We start from the raw sequence: 26,897 nt of genomic DNA, 5'->3' as shown, positions 1-26,897 counted from the left end.
ATGGCCGCGCGCCCTGGGCCGCTGTGGCTCCTGGGGCTGGCGCTGTGCGCGCTGAGCGGCGGCGGCCCCGGCCCGCGCCCCCCAACCGGCGGCCCGCCCCGCCGCCTGGGCCCGCGCGAGCGCCGCGACCTGCAGCGCGAGATCCTGGCGGTGCTCGGGCTGCCCGGGCGCCCCCGGCCCCGCGCGCCGCCCGCCGCCGCCCGGCTGCCCGCGTCCGCGCCGCTCTTCATGCTAGACCTCTACCACGCCATGGCCGGCGAAGACGACGAGGACGGGGGCCCTCGCGAGCGGCGCCTGGGCCGCGCCGACCTGGTCATGAGCTTCGTCAACATGGGTGAGTGCGGGCTCCGCGTGGGCGTCGGTGATCCGCGGTGACTGCCGAACCTCCGCGAGGATGCGCGTGTGGGACAGCGAGCCGGGTCCGCGCGCTCCCATGGTGGCCCCTCGGCAGGAACACGGGCTGCAGGGGACACTGCACAATCTTGGACAGTGGGTGCCCCGGCGGTGAACCAGGAGTGACCGTGTGGAGGACAGGGCCCCGCAGGGGAGTGGGAGCTGCCCGGGTCAGCGGGGCCAGGTCTAAGGTGGGCGGGTCCGTGAGCTGTGGGTCGGGCGGGACAGACGCAGGAATTCGAGTCCCAGGGCAAGTACAGTCATCCACCTCCAAACACACCCAAAGGTAGGAATCATGTAAAGTCAGGTGGACTGGGCAGTGCCAGGAAGACAGTCTGGTCCTGGGGAGACGATGAGTAAACAGGCTGTGATGCTGTCACTGAGATAGGGCAGTGTGAGGAGAGGGACAAAGTTCACTGTAGAACGCCCGCCTGTCACATCACCAAAATGACCAGAGCGGAGAGGAGAGCCCAGTGTCCTGAGTCCCCAGCAGCCTCTCAGCAGCCTGTAGGCGGGGCTGTGGCTGTCAGAATCAGGTGGGAAGGCGTGGACTCAGCTCAGTGGGGCTGTCTGTGGTCCTGTCACCACGCCCAGAGCCTGGGACACGGCTTCACATGCAGTGAGTGTCCAGGCCTGTGGAATGGCCCCATGGGCAGCTTGGACCCTCATTGTTCTCCCAGGCAAAGCCCAGCTTTCCTCTCTGCAGCAAATCTGGAGCCATGTACCCTTAAAGTTCTCAGAAATATCCTTTTCCATTACTAAACTCTCCTTAATGTACAGTCATGCATATTTGTCCCACGTCCCCTCTGCCTCCTGTCTGTGGCCAGTGATGGGCAGGGGCCTGGGCTCAGAAAGACACCAGATGGGACCTGGGGACCCAAGAACTATAGCTCAGCTCAAAGTGGGGAGAGCTGAGGGGCTGAGAGCAGGAAGAGGACCCTTGCCAAGGCCACCAGCCTCCCTCCACCTACAGCATCACCCAGTCCTCCCAAGAGCCCAGTTAACAGCCATGATATTCATCCCAGATGAGGACAGTGAGGCTGGGAGAGGCATTGTCACACACAGGATAGCAGGGCCTCTCCGTGGCCCAGCCAGGGCAGGCCCAGGTTTTTTGGCCCTGCTTCTGGTCCTTAAGGGCATTTCTGCTGTCAGGGCACCAGGCTCTCAGGGTGGAGGGAGCTTTCAGAGTGGTCCAGGCAGAGGAACCCAGGGGATGGAGCAGCAGCAGGAACTGTGAGGTCCTCAGCCATTTGCTTCCTGCAGGAGGGCGGGAAGAGGGGACAGCCAAGGAGGGCTGGTGGTGGGCTGAGGTGGGGCAATGAGCAGTAGGAGGCAGCTGTTAACTTCTGCAGAGAGCCCAGTGCCAGCCACAGGACTTGGGTCACTGGTTCTGGATGCTGCCTTCCTGGTTAGAGGGCAGGGCGGGGACTAGGGACCGAGAGTATGTGGAACTGAGGCTGGAGCTCTGTACTTGGGACAAGCTGACCCAGGGCTCGGGACCAAGAAGAGCTGTGGATGGAGTCACCAGGAAAATGCCCCCAAGGGAGCCATCTACCAGAGTGAGTCACCGCCCAGCCCATGTCCTGCTTCAGCCAGCATCCCCTGGGTCAAGGCGTGCACAGCCCTAATGGGAGCTGCTGCTGTGAATCAAGCAGTGCCCTGAGCTCAGGAAGACCTGGCTCCCCTCCTGACTCTGCTGTGTGATCTTAGGCAAGTCCCTCTCCTCTCTGAGCCTCAGGCCGCTCCTTATACAAGGGACCCCTAGTGATCAGTGCATCCTCAGAGTTGTGGTGTGATTGGTTGATACTTGGGAGGAGCAGAAAGTCAGCCCCCTCTTTGAGGGTGAACCTGGGCCTCGCCACTGACTCTGGTCCCTCCCAGCTACTGCCCAGTCCTGGTTCAGATATGACAGGAACGTCCCCATGTGTGTTATACACATGTGAAACCCAGAAACAGATTTTAAAAGCCAGGCAAAGGCGTTTTCACCAATTTTTAGAATAAAAACTAGCATTGGGACGTCCATAGCTCTAGAACTCCTTGTTTCATCCATGCAGCACCATGCGAAGCTGTTTTACCAGCCTCATTTCATGGGCTCAGAGAGGTTGAATGGCCAGCCCAGGCCACACAGCATGTCCATGTCATCATCTAGGCTGAGGATTCCAAACCCCAGCTTCTTCCTCCACCATCTCTGTTTGTTTCATAAGATCTAAGACCTGTGGGATCAACAAGCTGGTCCGTGTTCAGTGGAAGCCCAGCTGACATAATAATTGCACTAGTAGTAGAACTCTCAGTGAGAGTGGTTTTAACTGGTAATTACCTAGACTGATGTGGGGATTAGACACCTAGCAGGACTCTTTTCTTGTTTGGAGGCCCAGGCCCCAGGCTCCTGAGCCACATGGAGTCTAATAGCAGAGTTGCTGTGCTATCAGCTCCCACGCCCCGGCTCCCACACCTTCTGCCTCCTGCTCCACCTCTCCTATCGGCCTCATCTGGCTCCTGAGAAGCCAGGCCTGGTGCCGGCCAGGTCCCTGACCATCAGTGGCAGTTTGTGGGACCCAGTGGCCATAGGCCTCTCCTAGACTTCTGTGGCCAGAACTGGTGGCCCTGCCTGGCTTGCCTGGCAATCTTATACATGTAGAAACTTGGCTTCCTATGGCCAGAACACAGTAATGGGAGCGGATACCCAGGTGGAGAAGACAGAACCTTCCCTGGTGTCCCTGGGCTTAGGGAGGAGACAGCCCTGAGCTGAGCAACCCCCAGGTTCAGACTCCTCTTTTCTGGGCCTCTGGTCTCCCATCCAGTCTATAGTGATGGTGTCAGAAAAACAGGGGGCCTCCCAGCTCTGACCCTGTGGCTCTGTTGGTCAGACCTTCTCACATTCTCCTTAAAGCACAGGTGTGACTGGCTGCACCTCAGGCACTGCAGGTCGGCCCAGCCCCTCATGAGGGAGCAAAGAGGCAGGCAGGACCAACTCTGCTTGTTCCCAGAATCCTTTTTCACCTCATGTGAGCAGGTGACAGGTGCTCATCTTCCACTGAGAAACGGAGGCATGAACGGCACTGCAGGCAGAAGTCCAGCCAGAAATGAATGAAACCATCTTCACTTTTGTCCTGACCCTTCCCTGCTCCAGACTGAATTTTTCTTGGGTCTCGGGCAACAGAGGTGTTGACAAACTGAGGCTGTTGTATTTGGGAGAGGCGGGGCTTGCTGGGAGTGAGGGATCTGGCCCAGGTCCTACTTAGCCCTGTGACCTTGAAGGGCTGACTCTTTACCTCCATGAGCCCCAGGCCACTTTCTTTGGTTCTTCACTAGGGAATTCTTTCATTTTTTTTTTTTTTTCACTAATTCACTGAGCAAATGGTCATGTGGCACCTGCTCTGTGCCAGGCACAGTTGTAGTTACTGAGATATGACAGTGAACAAAGCAAAGCCCCTGCCCTGGTGGACCTGTCCTTGTAGTGGGAAAGACAAATGACAAACACAGGAGCCACAGAGGTGACTGTCAAGTCTAGACAGTGACACCCCCATCTGGACACAGGAGGGCGTGGGCAGGGGGGAGTAGACAGAACTGGACTCAGGGTTCTGACCTGGGACCCAGACAGAATTTGCATGCTGCCTACTCTTAGTGTGATCTGGACTTTCCAGTCCACCTCTCAGAGCCTCAGTTTCCTCTTCTGTAAAATGGAGATGCTCACGGTACCCACCGTAAGGGGCTGCTCAGGGATCATGTGAGATGACACCCAGGGATGACCTCAGCCCAGACCTCCACATCTGTTCCTTCACTGCCCTCTCATAGTTACTGTCATATGTTTGTGAAGGAGAAGGATGAGGCTCAGAGACGGTCCTTGATTTTCCCAAGGCCACACAGCAGGTGGTCTCCCTGCCTGTACATCCTCTGCTCTTCTCCTACATAGAAGCTGCCTCTCCACCCACCCCGAGGCCTGGCCCATCATTGGGTCCAGTAAGGGCCTCTGAACTTTTCTGGACTGAATGCATGTTGTAAACTGAGAATCCTATTTTTAAAGTGTCTATTGTTTGGGGGCTTACAGAAAAAACACATGCTCATTACACAGAATTCAGACCACACAGACACATATGACATGAATGCCCCTGGGAGTCCTACCAGCCAATCCCTTCAGGCAGCCACTTTGTCATTTCTGTCACCACACGTTCATTTGGCCTGTTCTTTGAAGTTCATGTGAATGGAATCATTCGGTGCGTAGTCCTGTGTGTGGTTTTTCATCAACATAATATTGTTGGGATTCACCCACGATATTGTATCTGTAGTTATTTTTTATAAATGAATTATATTGCGTTGCATGACCACACCACATGGACCCATTCTTACTGATGGACATGTGGCTTGTTTCTGGTTTGGGGTTATGAATAAAGCTGCTCTGAGCATCCTTGGACTCATCCCTCCGTGGCTATATCAAACTGGGGTGCTTATCCCAACTCTGCCACTTGGGAGCCGTGAGACTTTACACAGGTTCCTTTTAGAGTCTCCGACCCTCCCTTCCTCACTCTTTTTTTTTTTTAATCCTCACCATCAGGCACTGCAGGTTATCACCCGAGTATATTTTTCCCCTTGAGTTTTAGAGAGAGTGGAAGAGAGAGGGAAAGACCGAGAGAAATATCGATGTGCGAGAAACATCCATTGGTTGCCTCTTGCATGAGCCCTGACCAAGGCATGGGCGGGGAGGAGCCTGCAACCAAGTTACGTGACCTTGACTGGAATCAAACCCTGGACCCTTAACTCCACAGGCCAACACTCTTTTCACTGAGCCAAACCAGCTAGGGCACTTCCTCACTCTTTTTTTTTTTTAATATATTTTATGGATATTTTACAGAGAGGAAGGGAGAGGGATAGAGAGCTAGAAACATCAATGAGAGAGAAACATCGATCAGCTGCCTCCTGCACACCTCCCACTGGTGATGTGCCCGCAACCAAGGTACATGCCCTTGACCGGAATCGAACCCGGGACCCTTGAGTCCTCAGGCCGACGCTCCATCCACTGAGCCAAACCGGTCTTGGCCACTTCCTCACTCTTAAGACACCTTTAAGGTGCAGGAGGCCTACCTTCCCGGGTTGAGTAGGACTAAGCGAAATGTGCAGTGAGGCCAGCTGGATGCCCGTCTCATGGTTGGAACTTCATAGATGGGAGCTGGTTGATACATTACATCCTACTTCAGTGCCTTTGCTCGTGTTATACCCTCTGCACAGACTACACTCACCTCCGTTTCTGTTTTTAAAGGGGGTAGGCAGGGGTTTCCATAAACCTGACTCTTCCCACCCCCCACTCCTCCCAAAGAGCCAGGCTCCTTCCATGGTTGGAGCCCCCATGCTTTCTGGTTGTTAGTCACTTTCTCCCTGTAGATTCAGGGGTGTGTCTACCCTCTTTATCCTCCTCCCCAGGAGACCATGAACCACCTGAGAGCAGGGACCAATCTGACTCTTCATGTTCCCTCCGGCCCCCTCTGCCATGCACCCGTCTCTGTGGGCAAAGATGAAGGGGAGGAAGTCAGCGGGAGGCAGGGCTGGGACCAGGTGCAGGAGGCTGGCCTGGCCGGTGGGGAGAGCAGGGCCAGCCCTCTGTCTTTTCAGAAACTGACAATGGGTGCAGCATGTCCTGGGTCCTCCCCTGGGATCCTGAGTCCCTGCAGGGTCCTGCTTGGAGCGGGGTGGCTGCAGCAGGCATCTCAGGGCACCTGTTGACGGAAGAACCTTGAAGACAGGTGGCCCCGTCCCAGTGTTGCCGCCCAGAGGAACCCTAGGCCACTCCTTTTGTATCAGCTCGAGTCTGAGAGTCCACGTGAAGGACCCTTACCTGACATGCGACCCCTGGCCAGTCTCTGCCCCTTCTGGGCCTCAGTTTCCCCATCTATGCAGGGTTGCCCTGAAGGCTTTTGCAGCTCTGACCAAAGAATGTGCCCACCCCTGCCTCCCGACGGGGGCTGCTCCGGGGTGAGCGCAGAGTGGAGGCACAGGCGGCCACCTCCTCAGGGAACACGGTCCCCACAGGAGAGAGGATGTGTCCCCGAGACCACATCTTTCTGGAAAACGCCCACAGTTCCGTGCTCTCCCCGGTCTGAACCGGAGGGCTCGCCTCCCCCTGGCTCACATCTCCCTGGGTCTATTTCTGGCCTTGGCAGGCTTGATGTGGTGGCGTGTGCGGTGTCCCCTTTAATTTGGGGTCTGAAGCCGGCTGAGGTCCGGATGGGTAATTATGTGTGCAGAGCCATTTATGGAAAGAGCTCTGAAAAAAGTCAGTAATGAGAACTGACTAAAAATACCGCAGCCATGAAACCTTGGGCCTCCTGTCGGCAGCGCTGAGATTTCTGCCCTTCAGGATGCAGAATCGATAGGTGATCAATTCCTCAGCTCCCCTATGGGCCTGCACCGGCCGAGGGGACCCGGGTCTGAAGTGGGCCCGTTGGCCTCCATTACCGATAGGACCAGCCAGATAGGCCCAGCCTGTCCGCCTCCAGGACCCTGGGGGGGCCTGCCCTCGGCCTCGGGGCCAGCAAGTCCCACAGGAAAGTGAAACACGTGCGTGGCCTCTGATGGAGACACCGTGACAGGAAGCCTCTCCCAGACCAGCAGCAGTGCCCTAGCCCACAGCTGGGGTGCTGGGCCCTGAGCCACTGTCCTGGGGACCAGGAGCTCTTGGGAAGAAGGGGACGGAGCCTCCTGCTTCCACTTCACACTGCTTGGTCCCTGTCCTCAAATTGCTCACTGTCCGTGGGGGCCGATGAACCAGGCACAGGGGCCCCTGGGATGGGGAAAGGGCGAGACCAGCAGGCTGATCTGTGTGGGGTCAGAAGAGGACAAGGGGCCTTTACAGCTGGACTGAGAGGAAAGCAGCCTTCAGACATGGGATGGGGCCACCCAGAAGACAGTGGCTTCCGGGAGGGTTTGGGAGGGTGTTGGGAACTGGAAAGTCCCGGAGGCCGTGTGGATGGGCTGGGTCAGCTCAGGAAGGTCCTGGAACACAGAGCTGAGCTTACACCCCTCCTGGGGCCCTGCCAGGCTTGGGGAAGGGTTTGAGGGCAGGAAGGACTGGCGGGCAGGTCGGAAGATTCTATTCTCTTAACAGCCTCTCTGGGCTGGAGCAAGAGGGGGGTCTTTTGCAGTCTTACTTTTTGGACAGAAACAAGATAGACGTAGGTCATCTGGGTGACTCAGTTTTCTTCCAGGCACGAAAATAGCCGAAGCCTTTGCTGGTGTCAGGCTGGTGGGTGCAGGGTGTGGCATCTGTGAGTGGCAGGTGCAGGGCCTCAGAATGTTGATGGTGGTCATGGCTGTGGAGGCTGCCTCCTGCTCACGGGGGCCCTTCCTGCAAACGTGGGACCCGGGGGTTGTGTAACTGTGCTGGAGGAGAAGGCCCAGGATCCCATTAGTGCATGATGACTCATGACTGTTATTGTTCTGGAAGCCACATTAAGGCAATTCAGAAACTAAATGTGTGTGCTGCTTCCCCAGACAGAAGCTGGTTCAGTGTTTGAACATTTTGGGCAGCCTTTGTAATTTTGTGGAAAATAAACATTTAGAGGTCCCTATTGAGCAAGACATAGCTTTGTCTGTCTCTCGTGCCCAATGTATAGCTTTGTGCACATGGCTCTCATCCTTTGCCTTCTTGTCCTTGGGATCGATGTGTCCAAGGATAAATTCATATGTAATTTTGCTAGGGTATTGCAAGAGGGTATTGCCAGGTTCCTGTCCACAGCATTCCTACCAGTAACGTGTGTAAATGTTTACGTCTGCTCTTACCTATTACTCAAAGGAATGCCATACTGACTACCCCAAGAAAAGCACTGCCCACGCCTTTCCCATTACTCCTGACCCCACAACCCTCTATATTCCACTTATAATAGATGGCATCCCCTCTTTTACTTGTTTTGTTGTTGTTGTTTATATTCCCTCCCCATTAACTGTAAAGTACATGAGTGCAGAGACCTGACTTCTGTCTTGTTTACTGCTGTATTCCATGTCCAGACAGACTCTTATCTACAATAAGAATTTTTTAAAATCCTCACCTGAGGATATGTTTATTGGTTTTAGAGAAAAAAGAAGGGAGAGAGAGAGAGAGAGAAAGAGAGAGAGAGAGAGAGAGAAATGTTGATTGGCTACCTCCCCCATGGGCCCAGACCAGCGATCATACCTGCTACTGAGGTGTGTGCTCCAACCGGGAATTGAACCCACCACCTTTTGGTGCAGTGATGCGTGCCAAACAACTGAGCCACACTGCCAGAGCCATATAGTAAGAATTTGATATATTTGTTGATAAATTGAACTTGATAAATTAATGAATAAATAAATGAACAAATGAGTACAGAAAAACATCATTCAGAGTCTCCCTTTCCCTCCACCCCATGGCTTTGGAATCTCTGACATGGCCTCCGGGCAGTATCACACCTTGGCACAAAGTTGGGAGATTTCAAGTCAGGTTCATCCTAAACTCCTGTGGAGTGGTCACCCCGCCCAGCCCATTGCTTCTTTACAAAGCCCTTTCATGGCCCATGAGGAAAGCTGGGCAGCATCTTTATTCCCAGTTCACAGAGGAGGAGACAAGCCAAGAGGGAAGTACATGCCTGGTGGTGCAAGGTCAGGCCTGCACTCCAAGCTGCCGAAGCTGCCTCACTGGTGAAAGCAGCTTGATCTGCACAGTTAACAAGGAGGAAATCGAGGCCAGAAAATGCTTTCTCAGAAGACCACCTTGGGGCAATATCTCTCCTAACTCAAAGCAACTGAAAAAGCTGCAAATCCACAGAGGTCCTCCTCCCACCCTCCCCGCTGACCGTCAGATAAACGAGTTGCTCTCTTTACCCAGTTCCATACTTCAGGAAATTTCACCAGCTTTTGATGAAAGCATTTTTGTAACCATGTCCCATCTTCCGGGGCTTGCCGGGAGCAGCCAGGGGGGGCAGTTTCCTGTGCTGGAGCTACCGGTGGTTTATCAAAACACAGGCCGGACGTTTGGAACGAGCGTCCGTTCAGGTGAACAAGGTGCTCCTGACCCAGCACGGGAGGGAGGCCGCACGGCTTGGTGCCCATTTGGAGCTGGCAGGTTTGCGGCTGGTTCCCTCAGTCCCCGGATCCAACATGGAAATCAGCCTCAGGCCTGCAGACAGAGAGTCCCAGTGACCGCCCCCCCCCCCCCGCCCCCGTCAGTCCCCACTGCCTGGGGACAGAGAGTCCCAGTGACCGCCCCCCCCCCCGCCCCCGTCAGTCCCCACTGCCTGGGGACAGAGAGTCCCCGTGACCGCCCCCCCCCCGCCCCCCGTCAGTCCCCACTGCCTGGGGATAGATGCACATAGCGATGCTTGGAGAGGGTCCGATGAAGGGTGTGATGAAGGGTGTGAAGGAACTACACGCCTTCACTCTCTGTGCCACACCCTGTGACAGCCAACAGCCTGGGCCTATTCCATCCCGCGGACCTGGATTCTTACACAGCCACGTAATGGACATGGGCTGTGTGGTCCCTGAATGCGCGGGAATTGTCACCAAAGTCGTGCGTGTGCGTGTGTCTGCGGAGGACCCTGCCCTCCACGCTCTCTGCCTGTGCGGGACGACCCCGGTGCCACCGGTGTCTCTGAAACGGCCTGGCTCCCGTGGGCACTTGCTGTGTGTCCAGCTTCCTGTCTGACGATGGACATTCTCTTTCCTCTCCTCTTGGTCTGGGAATGAAACACTCATCTCCTGCCCAAACACGTGTGTCTGCTGGCCCCACCCAGCACAGCTGTTTGCCCGGCCATCGCTGGACCAGGTTCCCACCACGAGGACAGGACGTGCTCCCCACATCCGCCTCTGCCACCAGCCTGGTGACCTGTGGTCACTGAGCCCAGTAGCCAGAGAGAGACTTTTTAAAAAGACTCACAGACATGTAATTAAAATCTGTGTTGGGTTTGGGGGAAGGTGCTGGGCGGCTCCCGCCCCTGCTTTCCGGAAACACAGATTTTCAGTGTTTGAAAGTGACAGAAGGCTAAAGTGAGACGGCCCTAAATATACTGTCCTGGGCATTTCCGGCCGCTGGGCAATGTGGGATTAATTCGGCACAAGCGGCCTCTTGCCCAAAGTATTGGACCAGGTCCCGCAACGGAGCCACCTCCGGTCCCCCTCCAGCCCATGCTTCACCCCACCTCCACGCACAGCTTCCACACCACACCCTGCTCCCTGCTGCCCCAGAGCCCTGGCCCCCCACTGGCCAGAGGCACGGCCATGCTCCTAGGCCGGAACTCCAACTCTCCTCAGGCCACCACCAGACTCACAGCCCTCTGATCTGTGGGTGGCCCTGGCCCACTCAGCCTGTGCATTCAATGTCCTCTCTGCCTAGACAGCCCTCCCTGCCACCTCCCCACCTGCCAAGATGTCGTCATCCTATCCTTTGAGGTCAGTTCAGATGTCACCACCTCCAGGAAGCCCGCTCAGATCCCACCACACCACGGGACCTCCGACTCCCCAGCACTGACTAGGCCTCCCAGGAGCTGTCACTCCCACCTTGCTTCTTGTTCCTTTCCATCTCTCCCTCTGGCCCTCCCTCCTCCTCCACCTTGCTCCAAGAGGACCCTGCCACCCTTGCGCCCTTCGCTGTGTTTTATGGCTGTTGTCTCCCTGGCTGTGCTGTCAGCTCTCAGCTCCAGGCCTTTGCTCACAGTGGTCCCTTCCTCTGCAGCATTCTTGTCCCGTGACCTCGGGGTGAATGCACTGTCACCCCTCAAGGCCCAGCTCCAATGTCAGCTGTGAGCGCTCACCGTCCCACGTCCCATCCACACACCTGGGTGGACTCTGAAGTGCACTCAGTCATGTCTCTGCCGCCACTCGGCCTCTTCTCCTTGGGTCTGAAGTCCATCTCCAGAGGAGGGGTCTGTCCTCTCTGCCTCATCTGTGGGCCCAGAGACAGAAGGGGGCTGGGCCGGACCTGCTGGGTTGGAGGCTTGGGGGCCAGAAATGGAAGCTGCCCTTGTTGGCCCCACTGTGCATCAGGTGCTGTGCTGGGCACCTCACTCCAGGGCTCCGGGTGCTTCAGCACTGGGGGCAGAGCCTGTGGGCAGGCCCATTCCCCAGGGAGGAAATGCCTCTCCCAGGCTGTCCAGGCCCCTGGTTCCCACGGGCCCTGCCACCCAGGAGCCCGAGCCCAGAGCCAGGAGCGAACAGCCCGCTTTGTCTTGCAGTGGAGCTCGACCGCTCCCTGGGCCACCAGGAGCCCCACTGGAAGGAGTTCCGCTTTGACCTGACCCAGATCCCGGCGGGGGAGGCGGTCACAGCTGCCGAGTTCCGGATTTACAAGCTGCCCAGCACCCACCTGCTCAACAGGACCCTCCACATCAGCATGTTCGAGGTGGTCAGAGAGCGGGCCAACAGGTGCCTGCCCACACCCCGCCTCCCGTCAAACTCTGTGTGTGTGTCCGGCCCAGCCCTGGGGGGACAGACGGGCTTCCTGGGAGCACCCCCTCCGAGAGGAAGGATGCTTGGACCAAGGGCCTGGCACCCGGCTTCAATCCCCTTCCTGCTGTCCTGGCTGTGGGACTTGGACGGGTCACTGAGCTCCCAAGCCTCAGTTTCCCCATCTGCCCACGGGGACAGCAGCACCTTTCTAGGTAGACACAGTGAGATAAGGCAGTGAGGCGCCCAGCTCAGGGCCAGGAGGGTCGACGCCCCAGGAGCGGTCCCCAGGTGGGCACAGGAAACACGAAGGCAGCTGTGCCGGCTTCGGTTAATTGTTCTTTCGTATCCACAGGGAGTCTGACTTGTTCTTTTTGGATCTTCAGACGCTCCGAGCTGAGGACGAGGGCTGGCTGGTGCTGGACGTGACAGCAGCCAGTGACCACTGGTTGTTGAACCGCAGCAAGGGCCTGGGACTCCGCCTCTACATGGAAACAGAGGACGGTAAGGACGGCTCAGGCAGCGAACCTTCTCCGCGGGCTCTGATCAGAGGGGTCCGGGTTGCATCCCAGCTCTGCAGCTTTCTAACTGAGACCTCGGCAGGTTACTTACCCTCCAAGCCTTCGTTTTCTCACCTGTGGGAGGAGGATTCAGGTATTCTTTCATCCACCAGGTGTTTAGGGGCGGAGCCTCCTTCATCCCAGGCAGTGGGCATAGAAAGCCCGAAGGTGGACCCCAGATCGCGTGTGTGACTACATCAAGGGACCGCATGCCGGGAGCAGAGGGGTCAAGGAGAGGTTGGAAGGAGAGGGGCTGAGAGAGGCAGGCAGCGGGCATTCTGAGTTAGGGGAAACCAGCATAAGGGGTGGAGTTTTTAGGGAGCTACTTGAATGTAACAGCGGTGGAGGACGGCAGGGTCTGATTTAGCTTTCCATAGAAGATCCCTCCAGGAGGTGTGGCATCACTCCCATCCCTTAGTGTGGGCAGCCCGTAGTGACTGGCTTCCCTGAGGACAGTGTGTCGGGGGAGGGGAGGTAACTGGACGGTGGGAAAAGCTGACCAGCACCACCTCAGCCAGGCCATCAAGGTTCCTATGGAAACTCATTGGGCTCTCGTGTACCCTGGATATGAGGGGATGGGAGGGCTCTTATCCTCCGGGGTCTTCTCCCCAAACCCATGACCCCAGTGTCGCCATGAGAAAAACATCAGACAAACCCGTATTGAGGGCAGCCTGCAGAATGCCTGAACTGACAAGGTCATCAAAAACAAGGGCAGCCTGAGAATTGCCACAGCCCAGAGGTGCCTGAGGAGTTGTAATGGCTCAGTGCCCTGTGGGATCCTGGATGGGATCCTGGAGAGAAAAAGGACCTTGGGGAAAGCGGAATAAGTGAAATCTGAATAAATCATGCTGTTTAGGTAAGAAGGTATCAATATTGGCTCATTAGTTGTGACAAATGTACCATAGTAATTGAAATTTAACATTTCCCAGGGGACACTGCGTCTGGGTATAGGGGAATTCTCTGTATAAGTACCTTTGCAATTTTTTGTACATCTCAATTATTGTAAAGTAAAAGCTTTATTTATTGTATGCATAAAGTGAGCACCCCTGACTTCAGCGAGATGTGTGAGCTGTGGGGGCAAGAGTGAAGGGAAGCCAGAGAGGCCCCGGCAGCCAGTGTCCAGGTGAGAGCTGGGGGAGGGCTGGTAGCAGCAGAAACGGAGACAAGTGGGTAGAGGGGTCGGGAATAAAGTGGATGGAGCCATTGGATTTTTAAAAAAATTACAGTTTACATTCCATATTATTTTCTATTAATCTCAGGTGGACAGCATAGTGGTTAGACAATCATATACTTTACAGGCTTCCCCAGATATTTCCAGTACCCACCTGACACCATACCTGGTTATTACAATAGTATTGACTGTATTTCCTCTGCTGTACTTTACATCCTGTGACTATGTTGTAACTACCAATTTTAATTTTTTTTTATTGACTGATTTTAGAGAGAGGGAGAGAGACAGAGACATCAGTGTGTTGTTTCCCTTATTTATGCATTAATTGGTTGCCTCTTCTATGTGCCCTGACTGATGGGAGGGAAACCTTGGCCTATGGGGACAGTGCTCTAACCAGCAGAGCCACCCAGTCAGGCCTGTAACTACCAATCTGCACTTCTTAATCCCTCCCCTTTCACCCAGCCCCCAGCCCCCAATTCCCCTCCCCTCAGGCAACCATCAGTCTGTTCTCTGTGTGCCAGTGGATTTTTAAAATATATCCTTTTTCCTTCCCTGAGTTGGGGAAATAGAAGAGGGGCAGGTTTGAGGGGGGGGGTGAAGAGTTCTCTCTGGCCCTGATATCACTGATCGCCCTGGCTGAGGTCCGTAAAAATGTCGTTCCAGGAGCGGTGCATGCTGGGACACAGGTTAGGGAACCAGTGAGATATAAAAGTGGGTTTAGAGCCTTGAAACTGCGCCGGCACCTGGGAAAGGAGTTCAGCGATGGAGCCCGAAAGGGACCTGCGACTGAGTCTTCCCCTGAGGGGCGCCCCTGGGGACCTTCGTGGGCCCCGGAGCTAGTCCCAGGCCAGGCCCTGCGGCTGTCCACCTTTGGGGGTGAAGAGGGGGGGTTGGGAGGCGTGGCACCTTGGGTCAGAGAGGGAGGCTGGGCGGAGTGGCGGCACCAGCAGGCTGGCGTGTCCCCAGCCCGGAGGCCTTCGTGCTCTGATGTGTGGCCTGGGGCGCACATGGCCAGCCGCTGCCTGTCCTGGCAGGGCCCATTCCTGCAGGCTCCTGGCCGCAGTGCTCAGGGGCTGTGTCCCCACCGGCTGCTCAGGGTCCTCACGGGCCAAGGGCTGCCTGTGCGGCCTCACCATCAGCGCTTGTGCCCACGCCAAGTTCTCAGGGATCCGTGGAGGCCGTGAAGGACATCTCTGATGGGGTGAAAATCACGGGTGGGGCTTTGGGCTCTGTGTGATTCCGGAGAAATTAGGGGCGCTGCTCAGACCCCAGTGGAGCATTTGACTGTGATCAGCAGCAACATGGGTGTGGACCTCTTCGGGCTGGGCCTTTACTGGCGGCCAAGCAGATGACCCGCATCGCATGGTCTGCTCCTGCGTGGGCCAGAACGCACTCTATGAGCTCCACTTCTTGGCGGGTGAGCTGGAGCTGGAGGTGACCCCAGAGCCCTTTGGCTGAGCGCATCCATGCAGGCGGGGCTGGGGTGCCGCCTTCGACACGCCCAGGGCCAGCGGGACTCTGGTTCAGGAAGGAGGCGTCCCCATCAGGTACGACCACGAGGGCAGTGGCCATCATGAGTCAGCCCAGAGAGGGGAGGCGCTTCACGGGCAGCACTGTCCTTTGGAGCGGCCATCACCGCGGATGTTGCTTCGGTGAAAGGGTGGAAGGCTATCTCCAGGGGGAGCGCCAGGAAGTTCAACCTGCCCGCGTGTAGAGCTGCCGGACCCTCCGTGGTGGAGGGTGAAGAAATGGTGGGTGTGGGCTCATTTGCCCCAGAAGACATTCATGTAGATCACATGGTGCAGGGGGAAAGTCTGAGAAAAGAGTTGAGTGGTTAACCATCGGAAAGAGAAAGATGGAAAAGTCTTCAGGTGATGTAACAGCTCAAATCATCAAGCGGGAAGATCTGGAATGTGAGGATGGCATGTATGCCATCGTGGACATAGGAACCCCTGTTCTGGCCAGCAACTACATCTGTCCCATTATAGCTGTTCACCTTCACAGTGAAGATGGAGTCCCAGGCGTGGGTCCATGTCCATTAGTAGGAGGTGGATGCAGATCTCATCAGTGCTGGCAAGCAAACCGCCATCATTCTTCCCAGGAGCTGTTTTTTCTCCAGCGATGACTCATCTGCTATGATCCGAGGGGGACACATCCACCTAACTGTGCTAGGACCATGCAGGTTTCCACGTATGGTGACCCGGCTGCCTGGATGACCCCGGAAAGAAGGTGCAGGGAATGGGGGGTGCGGTGGACTTGGTGTCCAGGATCAAGACCGGAGTAGTGCTCACCATGGAGCACTGCACCAAGGCCAACAACCCAAAACCTTGGAGAAATTCTCGATACCCCCGCCTGGGAAGCGGTGCGTGGACGCCGTCCTCATGGAAAAGGCCGTGGGACGTGCACAGGAGGAAGGACTGACGCGGGTTGAGCTCTGGGAAGGCCTCACCCGAGGACATCAGGAAGAGCTCGGGGAGCGCCTTGCCCTCTCACCCCAGGCCCGGCCCTGCAGCAGCTGACAGCCCACCTGGGAGGAGCCCTTGCTCAGAGGCTTGTCTTTCACTCTAACCTCAGGGTCTCATCCAGAGGAAGAGGAAGTCCGGGATCACATGCGTCCATTTCACAAGCAGCCTGACCCGTGTTCTCCTGGCACCTCAGGCTTTCTACCACCAGAAAGACTGTTCTCTCAAGAGGGAAGTGACTTAAACAAAACAGAAGGAAAGCAGACGTTCATCCATGTGCTCTGTGGCCCTCAGAAAGCGCTGCTGCGGGCGTGCGGGACTCGGATGCCTCTTCACTGTGATTCTCCATGAAAGCTGTGCAGCTGGAGGTGACCCCACAGGAAGGTTTCTTCCCTCATGAACGTGGGGAAATGTCGAGGGAGGGAGCAACCACCCAGAGGATGGCAAAGGCGCCACTTTACTAGTCCCATGGAAATACACAAGTGTCAACGTCAGCCCTGCTGCTGTGGCTCCGTTGGTTGGAGCGTCTTCCCATGCACGGAAGGGTAGCGGGTTTGATTCCTGGTCAGGGCACACACCCAGGTTGCAGATTAGATCCCTGACCCAGGCACGTATGGGAGGCAAGTGATTGATGTTTCTCTCACATCGATGTTTCTCTCTCTCTGCCTCCATTCCTCTCTCTAAAATCCATAAAAATACATCCTCAGGTGAGGATTGAAATAATAATAATAACAGTAATAATAACGCAATTTATAAACTGGCTAGGGCAGTGGTCAGCAAACTGCGGCTCGTGAGCCACATGCGGCTCTTTGGCCCCTTGAGTGTGGCTCTTCCACAAAATACCACGGCCTGGGAGACTCTATTTTGAAGAAGTGGCGTTAGAAGAAGTTTAAGTTTAAAAAATTTGGCTCTCAAAAGAAATTTCAATCGTTGTACTGTTGCTGTTTGGCTCTGTTGACTAATGAGTTTGCCGACCACTGGGCTAGGGCATTACAACCCCCCACCCCCACGCCCCCCCAAAAAATGTCAGTTTGTGACAGGAAGACATGCTGTCTAAATGAAAGATTTTCTCCTTTGGCCCTTCAGACTTTCCTGCTGGGGCCTTCCATTTTGTTGCTAAATTTAGTTTCCCGTAGCCTCACCTCCTCTTCCCCACACGCCTCCTCGTCGTAGCTAAGTGGATGTCTCCAGAAGGAAAGGAAGACCACTATGGTGGGAAGTGACCTGGTCATGAGTGCTGAAGGGGAGAGGCTGTTGGTGCCACCGGGGTTTCCTCCATAAATAGTCCACCTGTGTGATGCCAAGGGCTGTGGCTTATGATAGGAGGAGTTCTAGAAACGTAACGGATGGACTCAGATGGGTTTTCTCACCTTGACTCATGGTGCTCCTGTGTCCTGAACAGACACTCTGTCCTCCCTCTCTGTTGTGGAGCCTGAACAGGCCCCTTGTTAATATTCTCTTGTAATCCAAGAGGGGCTTGAGGTATTTCATCCTGACTCCTTAGTCTCAAAGACATAGAAAAAAGTGAGTTTGTATGTGTGTTTGGAGGGGGGAGGGGGGAATCTGGCGGAGGCTTTAAGCCCCCCCCCTCACCCCCACGTGGAGCTTGCACTTCCTAAGCATGGCTCTAGGGGGCGCACTGTAGGGAGCGGTTATAGGGTTAAGCCTTGGACTGACGTGCTGGCAAAGCCGCAAACAAGTCCCAGCTTAGAGGGCACAGCCCTCTTAGCATAATTAAGCTTGATCTTGTGACTGCTCCCTAGATCTTTCCTGGGTAGCTAATGGGCTGTGGGAGGTGCAGCAAGTGCTGCCAAAACAAGTGAAACTTACAAGAGCATTATAAATTACCTTGTTTACCTCTGACTATAAAATAAAGCATCAGCTTGCAGTCTGGATCTGTTCTGTGGTCTCAGTCACACACAGAAGATCCACCTAGACCCAGCTTATTCTCTTTGTCTTTTCTTCATCTTTCGCCGGCCCTCCCTGAGGCTCACCGAACCCTTGGCTGTGCTGGCGCGGCACAGCGCACAACCAACATGAGCCCCTGGGTAAGAGCAGGAAGTTCCAGCTGGTCAAGGAAGGCCTTTCAGGGAGGCCTGGTAGGGGCCTCATCCCCAGGAAGGGACAGGTCCTGGGATGGAGAGGTGGGAGACAGTGCTCACTGAGGGCACAGCCTGCGGGTGTGGGGGGAAGAGGCCAGGGACCATGGCCAGATGGGGTGGGTGGGATGGAGTAGACAGATGTCTACTTTGGGGGCTTCTGGGCAGATGTGCCCTGGGACTCGGGAACGTCCCAGCAGCAGTGTGGAACAGGCCGAGGTTCCCAGGGGCCAACAAGTTACAGGCTGTTAAGCAGTAGAAAGGAGGAAAAGGACTGAGTTTCCCATCCTCACGCGATGAAGTCACTCACCTAAGGCAGTGGTCGGCAAACTCATTAGTCAACAGAGCCAAATATCAGCAGTACGATGGAAATTTCTTTTGAGAGCCAAATTTTTTAAACTTAAATTTCTTCTAATGCCACTTCTTCAAAATAGACTCGCCCAGGCCGTGGTATTTTGTGGAAGAGCCACACTCAAGGGGCCAAAGAGCCGCATGTGGCTCGCGAGCCGGTTTGCCGATCACTGACCTAAGGGACAAAAGCAGACCAGGTCCACAGCTGGGATTCCCTCCAAGGTTTCGACCAGGCATCCCGAGTGACCTTCACCGTGGCACCAGGGTCACATCCATGACTTCAGGCTGAGGTGGAGCAGGGGCTGCAGAAGGAAGCCTGGGGGAGAGGCTTGGCCTGGCACAGTTGGGGAGGCACATGAATTAGGACAGGGTAGGGCAGGTGAGCTGCCAAGGCATCTGGGCTCTGACGGGGCAGACTCAGAAATGGATGAGGCTAGAGGTCCCCTGGGGCCCACCTGGCTCAGAGGAGCAGCGTCTTCCATCCTGCGTGGCCCACAGCTCCAGGCATGGCCACGCACACCCCATCGACTGCAAAGGGGACAGCATGCCTGCCAGCACCTCACAAGGTCAGGTCTAGAGGCGGTACCTGGGCCCCAGAGGCTCCTAAGCGCCCATCTCTGCCTTTCTGGACAGCGGCCTGTCAGAGCTGGGTAGCCGAGGGGCCCACCAGGAAGACAGCCAGGAGAAGGCGGCGAACCCTGCTCAAGATGGATGGGAGGGGAGCTCTGGGCTCTGGAAGGAGGGCCGGGGGGTCCATTCCCAGGCCTCCCAGGTTAGGCCGTCTGAAAAACTGGGGTCAGTCCCCTCGTCTGGCCCCTCTGCCCCCAGACCTGCCTCTGCGGGGTGTGTTGGGGTGGGTAGGGTTGTCCTGGCTGGTGGCAGCTTGCTTGGGACCTTGAACAGGTGCTCTCACTGGGCCTTAGTTTCTGCTTCTGTGAAATGGGAACTAGGATCAGCTGCTTCCGGATCCTCCGTCAGGCTCCCCGTGCCCACACAGGCTGCCTCCATGACGTGCTGCCTCAGTGGCATTGCCTAGTTGATCTATGTCCTTCTCCCTGCACCCAGGACACCCCAATGAGATCCTTGAACAGACAGTTGCACAAAGAAAAGCAAACAGTGAGCACAGCCCCAGGGCATGTCCTTCGGGCCCCAGCGGGCAGGGCTGTCCAGGGGACAGGGACCGGGCAGCGGCACACACAGGCTGGAGGGCTGCTGGGCCCCAGGCGTCCCCGAGTCAGCCAGGCCGTGCAGCTCCACTCCAGTGCCACCAAATGACGAGCGCCCATCTGCTCGTGGCTCCGTGGCCGCCTTGTCCTGGCCTCACTGGCCTGTCCCCTCTGCTCGCAGAGCTTTCCTGAGTCTTGTGGCCTGTGTCCTCGTGGTTCTCCTGCGTCCTCCTGACTGCAACTTGCCCTGACCCAAACTCTCCCAAATGGCTTCTGTCTGGGCTCCTTCCAGCAACAGCACCGGCAGCTTCAACCTCCTGTCTTAGCAGGTTCAGTCCTGCGTGGAGCCTCTGATGGGCCCAGAGCATTGTTTTGTGGCCGTGACGTCATAGGTCAAAGGTTGGTCTTAGGATTCATTAGGTGTTCAATTCACTAAGGCCCATGGACACAGGTCTAAAGCACAGCTGTTTAAGAGCTGACCTTTGAGCAGGAGTGTGGGTGGGGCAGGCAGTGTCCTTGGCCTGTGTGTCTAATGGAGGGTCATGTTAGACCTGCTAATAGCACAAGTGTATATACCTACGTATGTGTGCATCTGCACACTGTATATGTAAATGCATGCATGTGTGTTTATGTACAGACATGGGTGTGCATGTATGTGTGTGTCCGTGTTGCAACATTGAGGGGAATGCACACGGAAGTGGAATGGTGGTCACTGTGTTTGAGAAACAAAAAGGACTTGGTACTCACACTCCTGCTAACATTCCACAGGAAAAGAAAATGGAGAGGTTCTGTCTCATTCTCTTCTTTATAACGAAAGCCAGGAAGTAACCTAAGCGTCTAGCGATAAGCTAATCTCTGAGTGAATTATGGTGTATGAGTGACATTTTTCCTCAAAAGGCTCCCTACAGTTGTTACATTGCTGCGACGGTGAAAGCATCACGAGGTCACGCGAGACTAGGAAGAGGCCCAGGAAGAGGGGTTCCTTGGTGGAGTGGACATGGCAGGCTGATGAGCGTTTTTCACAGCGGCCTCAGTCTTCGAGGCTGTGGGTAAAATCCGTGTTCCTAGACCTCGCCATTCCGAGGGCGGAGGCCCAGTCATGTCCCTGCCCGCAGCCGTCCTTTCTCTCAACCACGAGCCGGCCTGTGGACAGGAACTTGGGCTCCGGAATCAGACCGGCCTGGGCTAAAGCCGGGCTCTGGGACTGTGGTCCAGTGTCTCCGCCCCCTGAGCCCGCCTGTCTGTGGCGTCAGGAAACAGGGAGGGCCCTGCTCTCGGGCCGGGTGAGCACCGGCCACGCCCTGGCAGCTGCGCCAATCAGCCGGTGTCATCAGTGCCCAGGAACATCCCCGGGAGGATGCGGGAAGGGAGACCTCAGGCCTGGGAGTCCTCAGACGGAGGTGGGAGGCCGCCGTGTGGCTCTGTGACATCACTAATGCTGACCCTGGGTTCGGAGGCCTCCTCCCACGGTCTCCTCAGACCCGCTGCCCGGGGCTGGGGCTGGGGCTGGACCTGGACTCCGGTCTTCGGATGAGGGAAGCCGGCCCAGTGGCCGCCTCAGGTCCTCAGCCTTCATGCTCCTGGGCCCGCCCAGGCCCTGGCAGAGCCCTGCTGTGCCCACGTGCAGAGCCCCTGTCCTCAGTGACCGCCTCTCTCCTCTCTGTCTCAGGGCACAGCGTGGATCCTGGCCTGGCCGGTCTGCTGGGGCGACGGGCACCGCGCTCCAAACAGCCTTTCATGGTCACGTTTTTCAGGGCGAGCCCCAGCCCCATCCGGGCCCCTCGGGCGGTGAGGCCCCTGAGGAGGCGGCTGCTGAAGAAGACCAACGAGCTGCCGCAGCCCAACAAGCTCCCGGGGATCTTTGGTGAGGCCCAGGCGCGGGGCCCGAGGCTGTAGGCCGAGGACCAATGGTGGAGGCAGAGCCTTCTGGCCCTCACAAGGGGTCAAGCCAGTGGTCACCCTCCAGCCACCCTCCTGACACCCTCCCTGGCCCCATGCCCCCTGTGGACCGGCCATGCTCTGTCTCTCAGGCCTCCCTGCCACCGCAGGTCCCTTCTGGGCCTCCCCCAGCTCACCGGGCCCGCCCTGAGCCTCCGTCAGAATCAGGTGCCCTTCCTCCGGGCAGCACCGCCCCTGTGCCCGCGGCTCTCTCCCAGGCACCCTTCGGGATGCACAATTGTTTAGGCGAAGGTCTCCCCACCGGGCGAGACCCTCGGAATCGGGGGGTACGGGCCTCACCTGACCATGTTCCTTTGTTTCTTTCATGGGAGTCAGCCCCTTGTTTGGCCTCCACATGAGCACTTGACCTGTGAAGGGTGTGGCAGGACGGGTGGGGTGAGGGCAGGAGGTGCCTCAGGAGGGAAGGAGGAGATGCCACCGCCTGGTGGCAGAAAGGTCCCCTGGGCTGTTTATTGAGCATCAGGAGGCCCGCAGGCTGAAGTCGGGAGGCTGGGCGGAGCAGGGCTTCCTCTGGAGCCACTGGGAGCCGTCGAAGGCTCTTGAGTTGGCCCGACACCAGCAGAGCTGCAGGGACGGGCTTTGTGGGACCCAGTGGCTTAGTTTCCATCATTCACTTAACCCACAAACATGCCCGTGAGGGCATCCCCGCCCCGGGAGCCCGTGGGGGCGGACAGAGCAGGGCCCCAGGAAAGACCCTGCACCGTCTGTCCCCACAGATGGCGCCCACGGCTCCCACGGTCGGCAGGTGTGCCGTCGGCACGAGCTCTATGTCAGCTTCCAGGACCTCGGCTGGCTGGTAATGTCCACTCTCCCTTCTCTCTTAAATGACGACCCCGCCTGAAGGTCACGTGTGTCTCCAGGAGGGGGTAGACTTGGGTTTTTTGTTTTTTTTCACGTATTATTTTCTTCTGAGTTTCCCCAGTGTTCTAAAAGGAGAATGTGTTACTTTTATGGTGAAAAGGTGCTTTTTGGTAAAAACTGTGAAAATGGAGACAACCTGCCTCCTGAGCCATAAGGTGTCAGGGCTACAAAGGGACCCGAGGCCAGGCTGGCCGAGCCTCTGTGCCTTTGCAGGGACAGCAGCTGCGGGGGGCGTGGGGGCGGGGCAGCAGGCCCCCCTCCCGCCCCCCCTCCCCCCAAGACCACAGAGGTTGTCCCAGCCCTGTCCGCTGAGGGTCTTGGGGTGGATGCCAGGCTTGGGGGGGGAGGGGAGGCTGCTCAGGAGGGGCTGAGGGTGAGTGACAGGTCCCTGAGGCTGAGGGAGGGAGGGTGAGGGGCAGCCCTGAATCCTCTTGTGACAGGTGCTAGTGGGAGGGGCCACATGGTGGGACTCACCTTCTTCCATTCCCCACCCAGGATTGGGTCATCGCCCCCCAAGGCTACTCAGCCTATTACTGTGAGGGGGAGTGCTCTTTCCCGCTGGACTCCTGCATGAACGCCACCAACCACGCCATCGTGCAGTCCCTGGTCAGTACCCAGCCTGTGCTGCCCGGCCCCGGGGAGGGTGCGCTGAGGAGAGGGGCTCGGGCAGCCTGGAGGGGAGTGGGGGCGCCTGCTCGGTCTCTCGGAGGTTCTCACGTGGAACCTCGGCCGAGTACACGTGTCGTTCAACTCCCACACCTGTGCAGGTGCTGGTCCCTGTGTGGCCAGCCTGCGTCTGCAGACTCATTGCTGGTGCACACACTCACACACACACTCACACACACACATGTGCACACATGCATGTGGGGACCTGCAGGTATGTGTGGTGGTCACATGCACACACATACAGAACAGACGTGCATCCCACCTGGGTGCCTGTGTGCTCTGAACACGTGTGCCCGTGTGCACAGGATTGTTCGACCTTCTGCAACAGGTGCACATGGGGTGAGAGACAGGCATGTGTGCTCACCGCCCTCTTCATGGTGAGTCGGGAGAGTCACCCCTGAGCCCTTGTGCACAGGGCCCTTCCGCTTGCTTCCCGCTGGCTCTTTCTCCGGTCCTCTCAGCTCTTAGGTTTCCACAGATGCTGTGGCTTTTGATGTGCTGGTGTTTGGGGTAACTTTAATGCCGAAAAATCGTTTCTCTGAGGACTATCGTTGCTGCTTATTGCTCAGTGTTTTAAGTGGTTGTGTGTGTGTGTGTGTGGGGGGGGACACTTCTTTCTAGAACATTTACCTGGACTCCTAGTTCCTATTATGCCTGAGCCTTATCTTTGCCTATTAGGAGGTTGTCAAGGTGATGCCTTAGGTGGGAGTAAATGGGTGTAAGGGAAGCTGTTGGAGTCTGAAAGGCCTCCTTTCTCAGTGTGAGATGGGATTTGCTGGACCCCAGGGGCTGCCTTCCCTGGTGAAACTCAGGGTGATCTGTGTATGTGATGGCCATCCGGACCTCCCGTCCTTCATGGATGTGCGTCTCCCGGGCCCTGTGAGGGGTGTGAGGTGACAGCTTCACCTGCACCTCCAGGCTGTACCTCCCCCTCCCCCACTTCTGTCCAGGCCCTTGGACTCCACTGTTCGTCAGCAGGAGTGAGTGCTCAGGCTGTCATGGGTGCACACAGGACAGCAGCTGCCCTCTTGGGGTGCTCTCAGTGACACACAAGCCAGGGACCAGCCAAAGTGGGTCCTGTGAGAAGGGGAGATGGGGCATCATCAATGGGAGGAAGGGTCCTGGCACAAGGAGCGAGTGCACAGGCCCCAGGGCAGGGGCAGCTGCTGGTGGGCTCAGGGCCCACAGGAAGGTGGGGCTGGAGAGGAGCGAAGGCGGTCCAGGGAGGTGACGTTGGGTGGGCAGGCGCCCCTAACATAGGCCTTGAGGATGAGGGCAGGGACCATGTCTGGGACATTTCTGTGTTCCCCATCCTGGCACAGCAGTCACAGGGCATGTGTGTGAGAAATGAAAAAAAAAAAGACCATTGTATCATTTAGCAGAAAAGAAAACTGAGGGTCATAAATGATCGCAATTTACCAAAGTAACAGAACCTCTGATTTGGTCTCCTAGTGGCTCAAAAAGAAATGGAATAGAATGGCATTTAGACTCAGCAAATCAATCTTTGTGGGGCCAGATGGAGTAAACACTGACTCTCTCTGCCGCTGATCTGAGAAAGCTCTGGTCTAGGGTGCAGTCGCAGAAAGGCTGCATCCGTGAGGGGCCTGACTTCTCTCCCGGGTCCCAAGTCAGGAAAGGCCCTCCCGGCTTCTCCCACTTAAAGCCCACGGCCGGCACACTGGGCGGTGTTGCCTGGTTCCTTTCACGTGGGCCTTTGAATGCCAAGCTCAGACACCTCATGTGGAGGCTGGGAAGTTGGGGAGCAGTGGCCCCCTGTCCAGTCTGGCTGACATCCCTGCAGAGGCCTCGGCTTCCCCAGTGGCTGCAGAGAGGCTCTGGGCCCCAAGCCAGCCCAGTGCCAGCTGACAGTCCTCCTGGCAGGCTGGCTCAGTGTAGGGCTGGGCTTCACCCGCTCCTGGGCCCTCGGAGCGGCCCCAACACCCACGGATGGAAGTCGGTGTCCTTCCTCTCCTGCCCCAGAGCTGGGGGCCCTGACCTGGAGTCCAGTGCTCACTCAGCTCATCCTGCCAAGTCGCAGGATAAATATTTGTGTGGAGGCCGAAATAGCTCCACAGTCAGGCTCTTTCTTGGTGGGGGAGCGGTTCAGGCAGAGGGAGCGGGCTCACCGCACCTGGTCTGAGTCCTACCCCAGCGCCCGTGGCCTGTGTGCGCTGTTCCTTCATCTCCCAGAGTCAGACTCGCCTGAGAAGCTGTTAGGAGGGTGAACAGTGCTTTGAGAAATGGCGGTGTTGAACCCCCAGGGGTGAAGCTAGGATCCGAGCCTTTATCCAGTTGCTCCATGAACACTCTTGGGATCAGCCAGGAGGGGAGACAGGCCACAAACAAGGGCGTGGACAAGGCATGATCAAGGTCATTGCAGAAGCCCAGAGAAGCCTGGTCAGTGTGGCTCAGAGGTTGAGCGTTGACCCATGAACCAGGAGGTCACAGTTTGATTCTTGGTCAGGGCACGTGCCTCGGTGGAGGGATCGATCCCCAGTAGGGGACGTGCAGGAGGCAGCTGATCAATGATTCTCTCTCATCATTGATGTGCCTATCTCTCTCCCTCTCCCTTCCTCTTTGAAATCAATAAAAACATTTTTTTTAAAGAAGCCAAGAAGAGGGAAGAGTGGAGGGGGCCTTGGGGGGCGGTGCTGCAGGGGCCTCAGGCATAGGGACCTGCCACCAGGTGCATTGTGTGCCGGGGACCAGCAGGGCCCTCAGGTCTGAGGGGAGTGGGTGGTGGCAGGGAGCTGACAGGTGCCCAGGCTGTGCCCTAAGGGCCCAGGGCAGGGAAGGGGTCAAGGAGAGCAGATTTTCACATCACACCTGCCCTGGCTATGGCTGGAGGAGGGAGGGTCGGGAGGCCAGGCGCTGGGCGGGTCCTGGAGAAGGCCCCAGTGCTCACACTCTGCCTGCCGCCCCCTCCCTGCCAGGTGCACCTGATGAAGCCAGACGCCGTGCCCAAGGCGTGCTGCGCGCCCACCAAGCTGAGTGCCACCTCCGTGCTCTACTATGACAGCAGCAACAACGTCATCCTGCGCAAACACCGCAACATGGTGGTCAAGGCCTGCGGCTGCCACTGAGGCCCCGCCGGCCGCTGCAGCGCCTCCCGCCGGGGTCAGCCCCTTTCCAGAGGCTGAGACCCTCAAACCCAGCCAGACCACAGATAGGACTGGCACGGCGAGTCCTCAGATCAATATGTCCATACCCCTTCCTCCTTCCTGCCAGGGCTGGGTCCTTTCAGGCCCCACTACCCCTCCCCTGCCTGAGGTTGTGAGAGATTCTGGCATTCAGTTCTGGTGGGCGGAGTCATCAGGCAGGGTTCTGCCCCAGCCCTGTCCCCCAGTGGCACGTGCTGACTGGCTCTTTGGGGTCGGCACAAAAGTCCTATCTGAGGACCTGCCCTTGCTCATTGCTGGCTTGGCTGTGGGCAGATATGCAATGACCTGAGAGGCACCTGGAGCCCAAGGTGACCAGCTCAGGTCCTCCCATCTCCATTGCAGGGTTTGGGGGTGTGTAGACAGGATTTGGCCCACCTCCAGTTGCCTACCCTTCTCAGGGGCAAAAGTAGGCATTTCTGGGTACTTGTTAAAGAGCATGGACTTGCCTTGTGTGTTCTATATTTTCGGATCTGAATTACCAAACTGCTGGCCACGGGGAGGCATGTGGGGCAACTTCAGAAAGAGCTGAATGAGCAGCATGGTTAAGGGGTCAGGCCAATGGCATTTTTCTTCTGTCTTCCTGCACTAGATCTGTGTGTACTTTCTCAGCATGCAGCGCATTGAAATTTTACCTTTGGAGAAACAAAAAATCTTGGGGCTTCACTG

The 26,897-nt window shown here is 56.9% G+C and overlaps 2 protein-coding genes across 2 annotated transcripts; both read left to right on the top strand.

The window, feature by feature from the left end:
- Positions 1-26,897, top strand: BMP8B (bone morphogenetic protein 8b; the record flags this gene model as incomplete). Its single annotated transcript, XM_080654427.1, has 7 exons — positions 1-334; positions 11,565-11,754; positions 12,131-12,279; positions 21,254-21,448; positions 22,260-22,339; positions 22,900-23,010; positions 26,004-26,897. 7 exons carry the CDS (start codon positions 1-3, stop codon positions 26,151-26,153), a joined length of 1,209 nt encoding a protein of 402 aa, XP_080510553.1. The 3' UTR covers positions 26,154-26,897.
- Positions 14,158-16,074, top strand: OXCT2 (3-oxoacid CoA-transferase 2; the record flags this gene model as incomplete). Its single annotated transcript, XM_080657052.1, is given in 16 exon segments — positions 14,158-14,192; positions 14,665-14,717; positions 14,720-14,767; positions 14,770-14,832; positions 14,835-14,869; positions 14,872-14,951; positions 14,953-14,993; positions 14,996-15,068; positions 15,070-15,132; positions 15,134-15,318; positions 15,321-15,549; positions 15,551-15,678; positions 15,681-15,719; positions 15,722-15,829; positions 15,832-15,955; positions 15,957-16,074. Coding segments are annotated over 16 exon segments (1,422 nt in total).

Source organism: Plecotus auritus (assembly GCF_963455305.1).
Source record: "Plecotus auritus genome assembly, chromosome: 2".
NCBI lineage: Eukaryota > Metazoa > Chordata > Mammalia > Chiroptera > Vespertilionidae > Plecotus > Plecotus auritus.
Note: the sequence above shows the minus strand (reverse complement) of the source record. Positions and strands in the feature narration are given on the sequence as shown.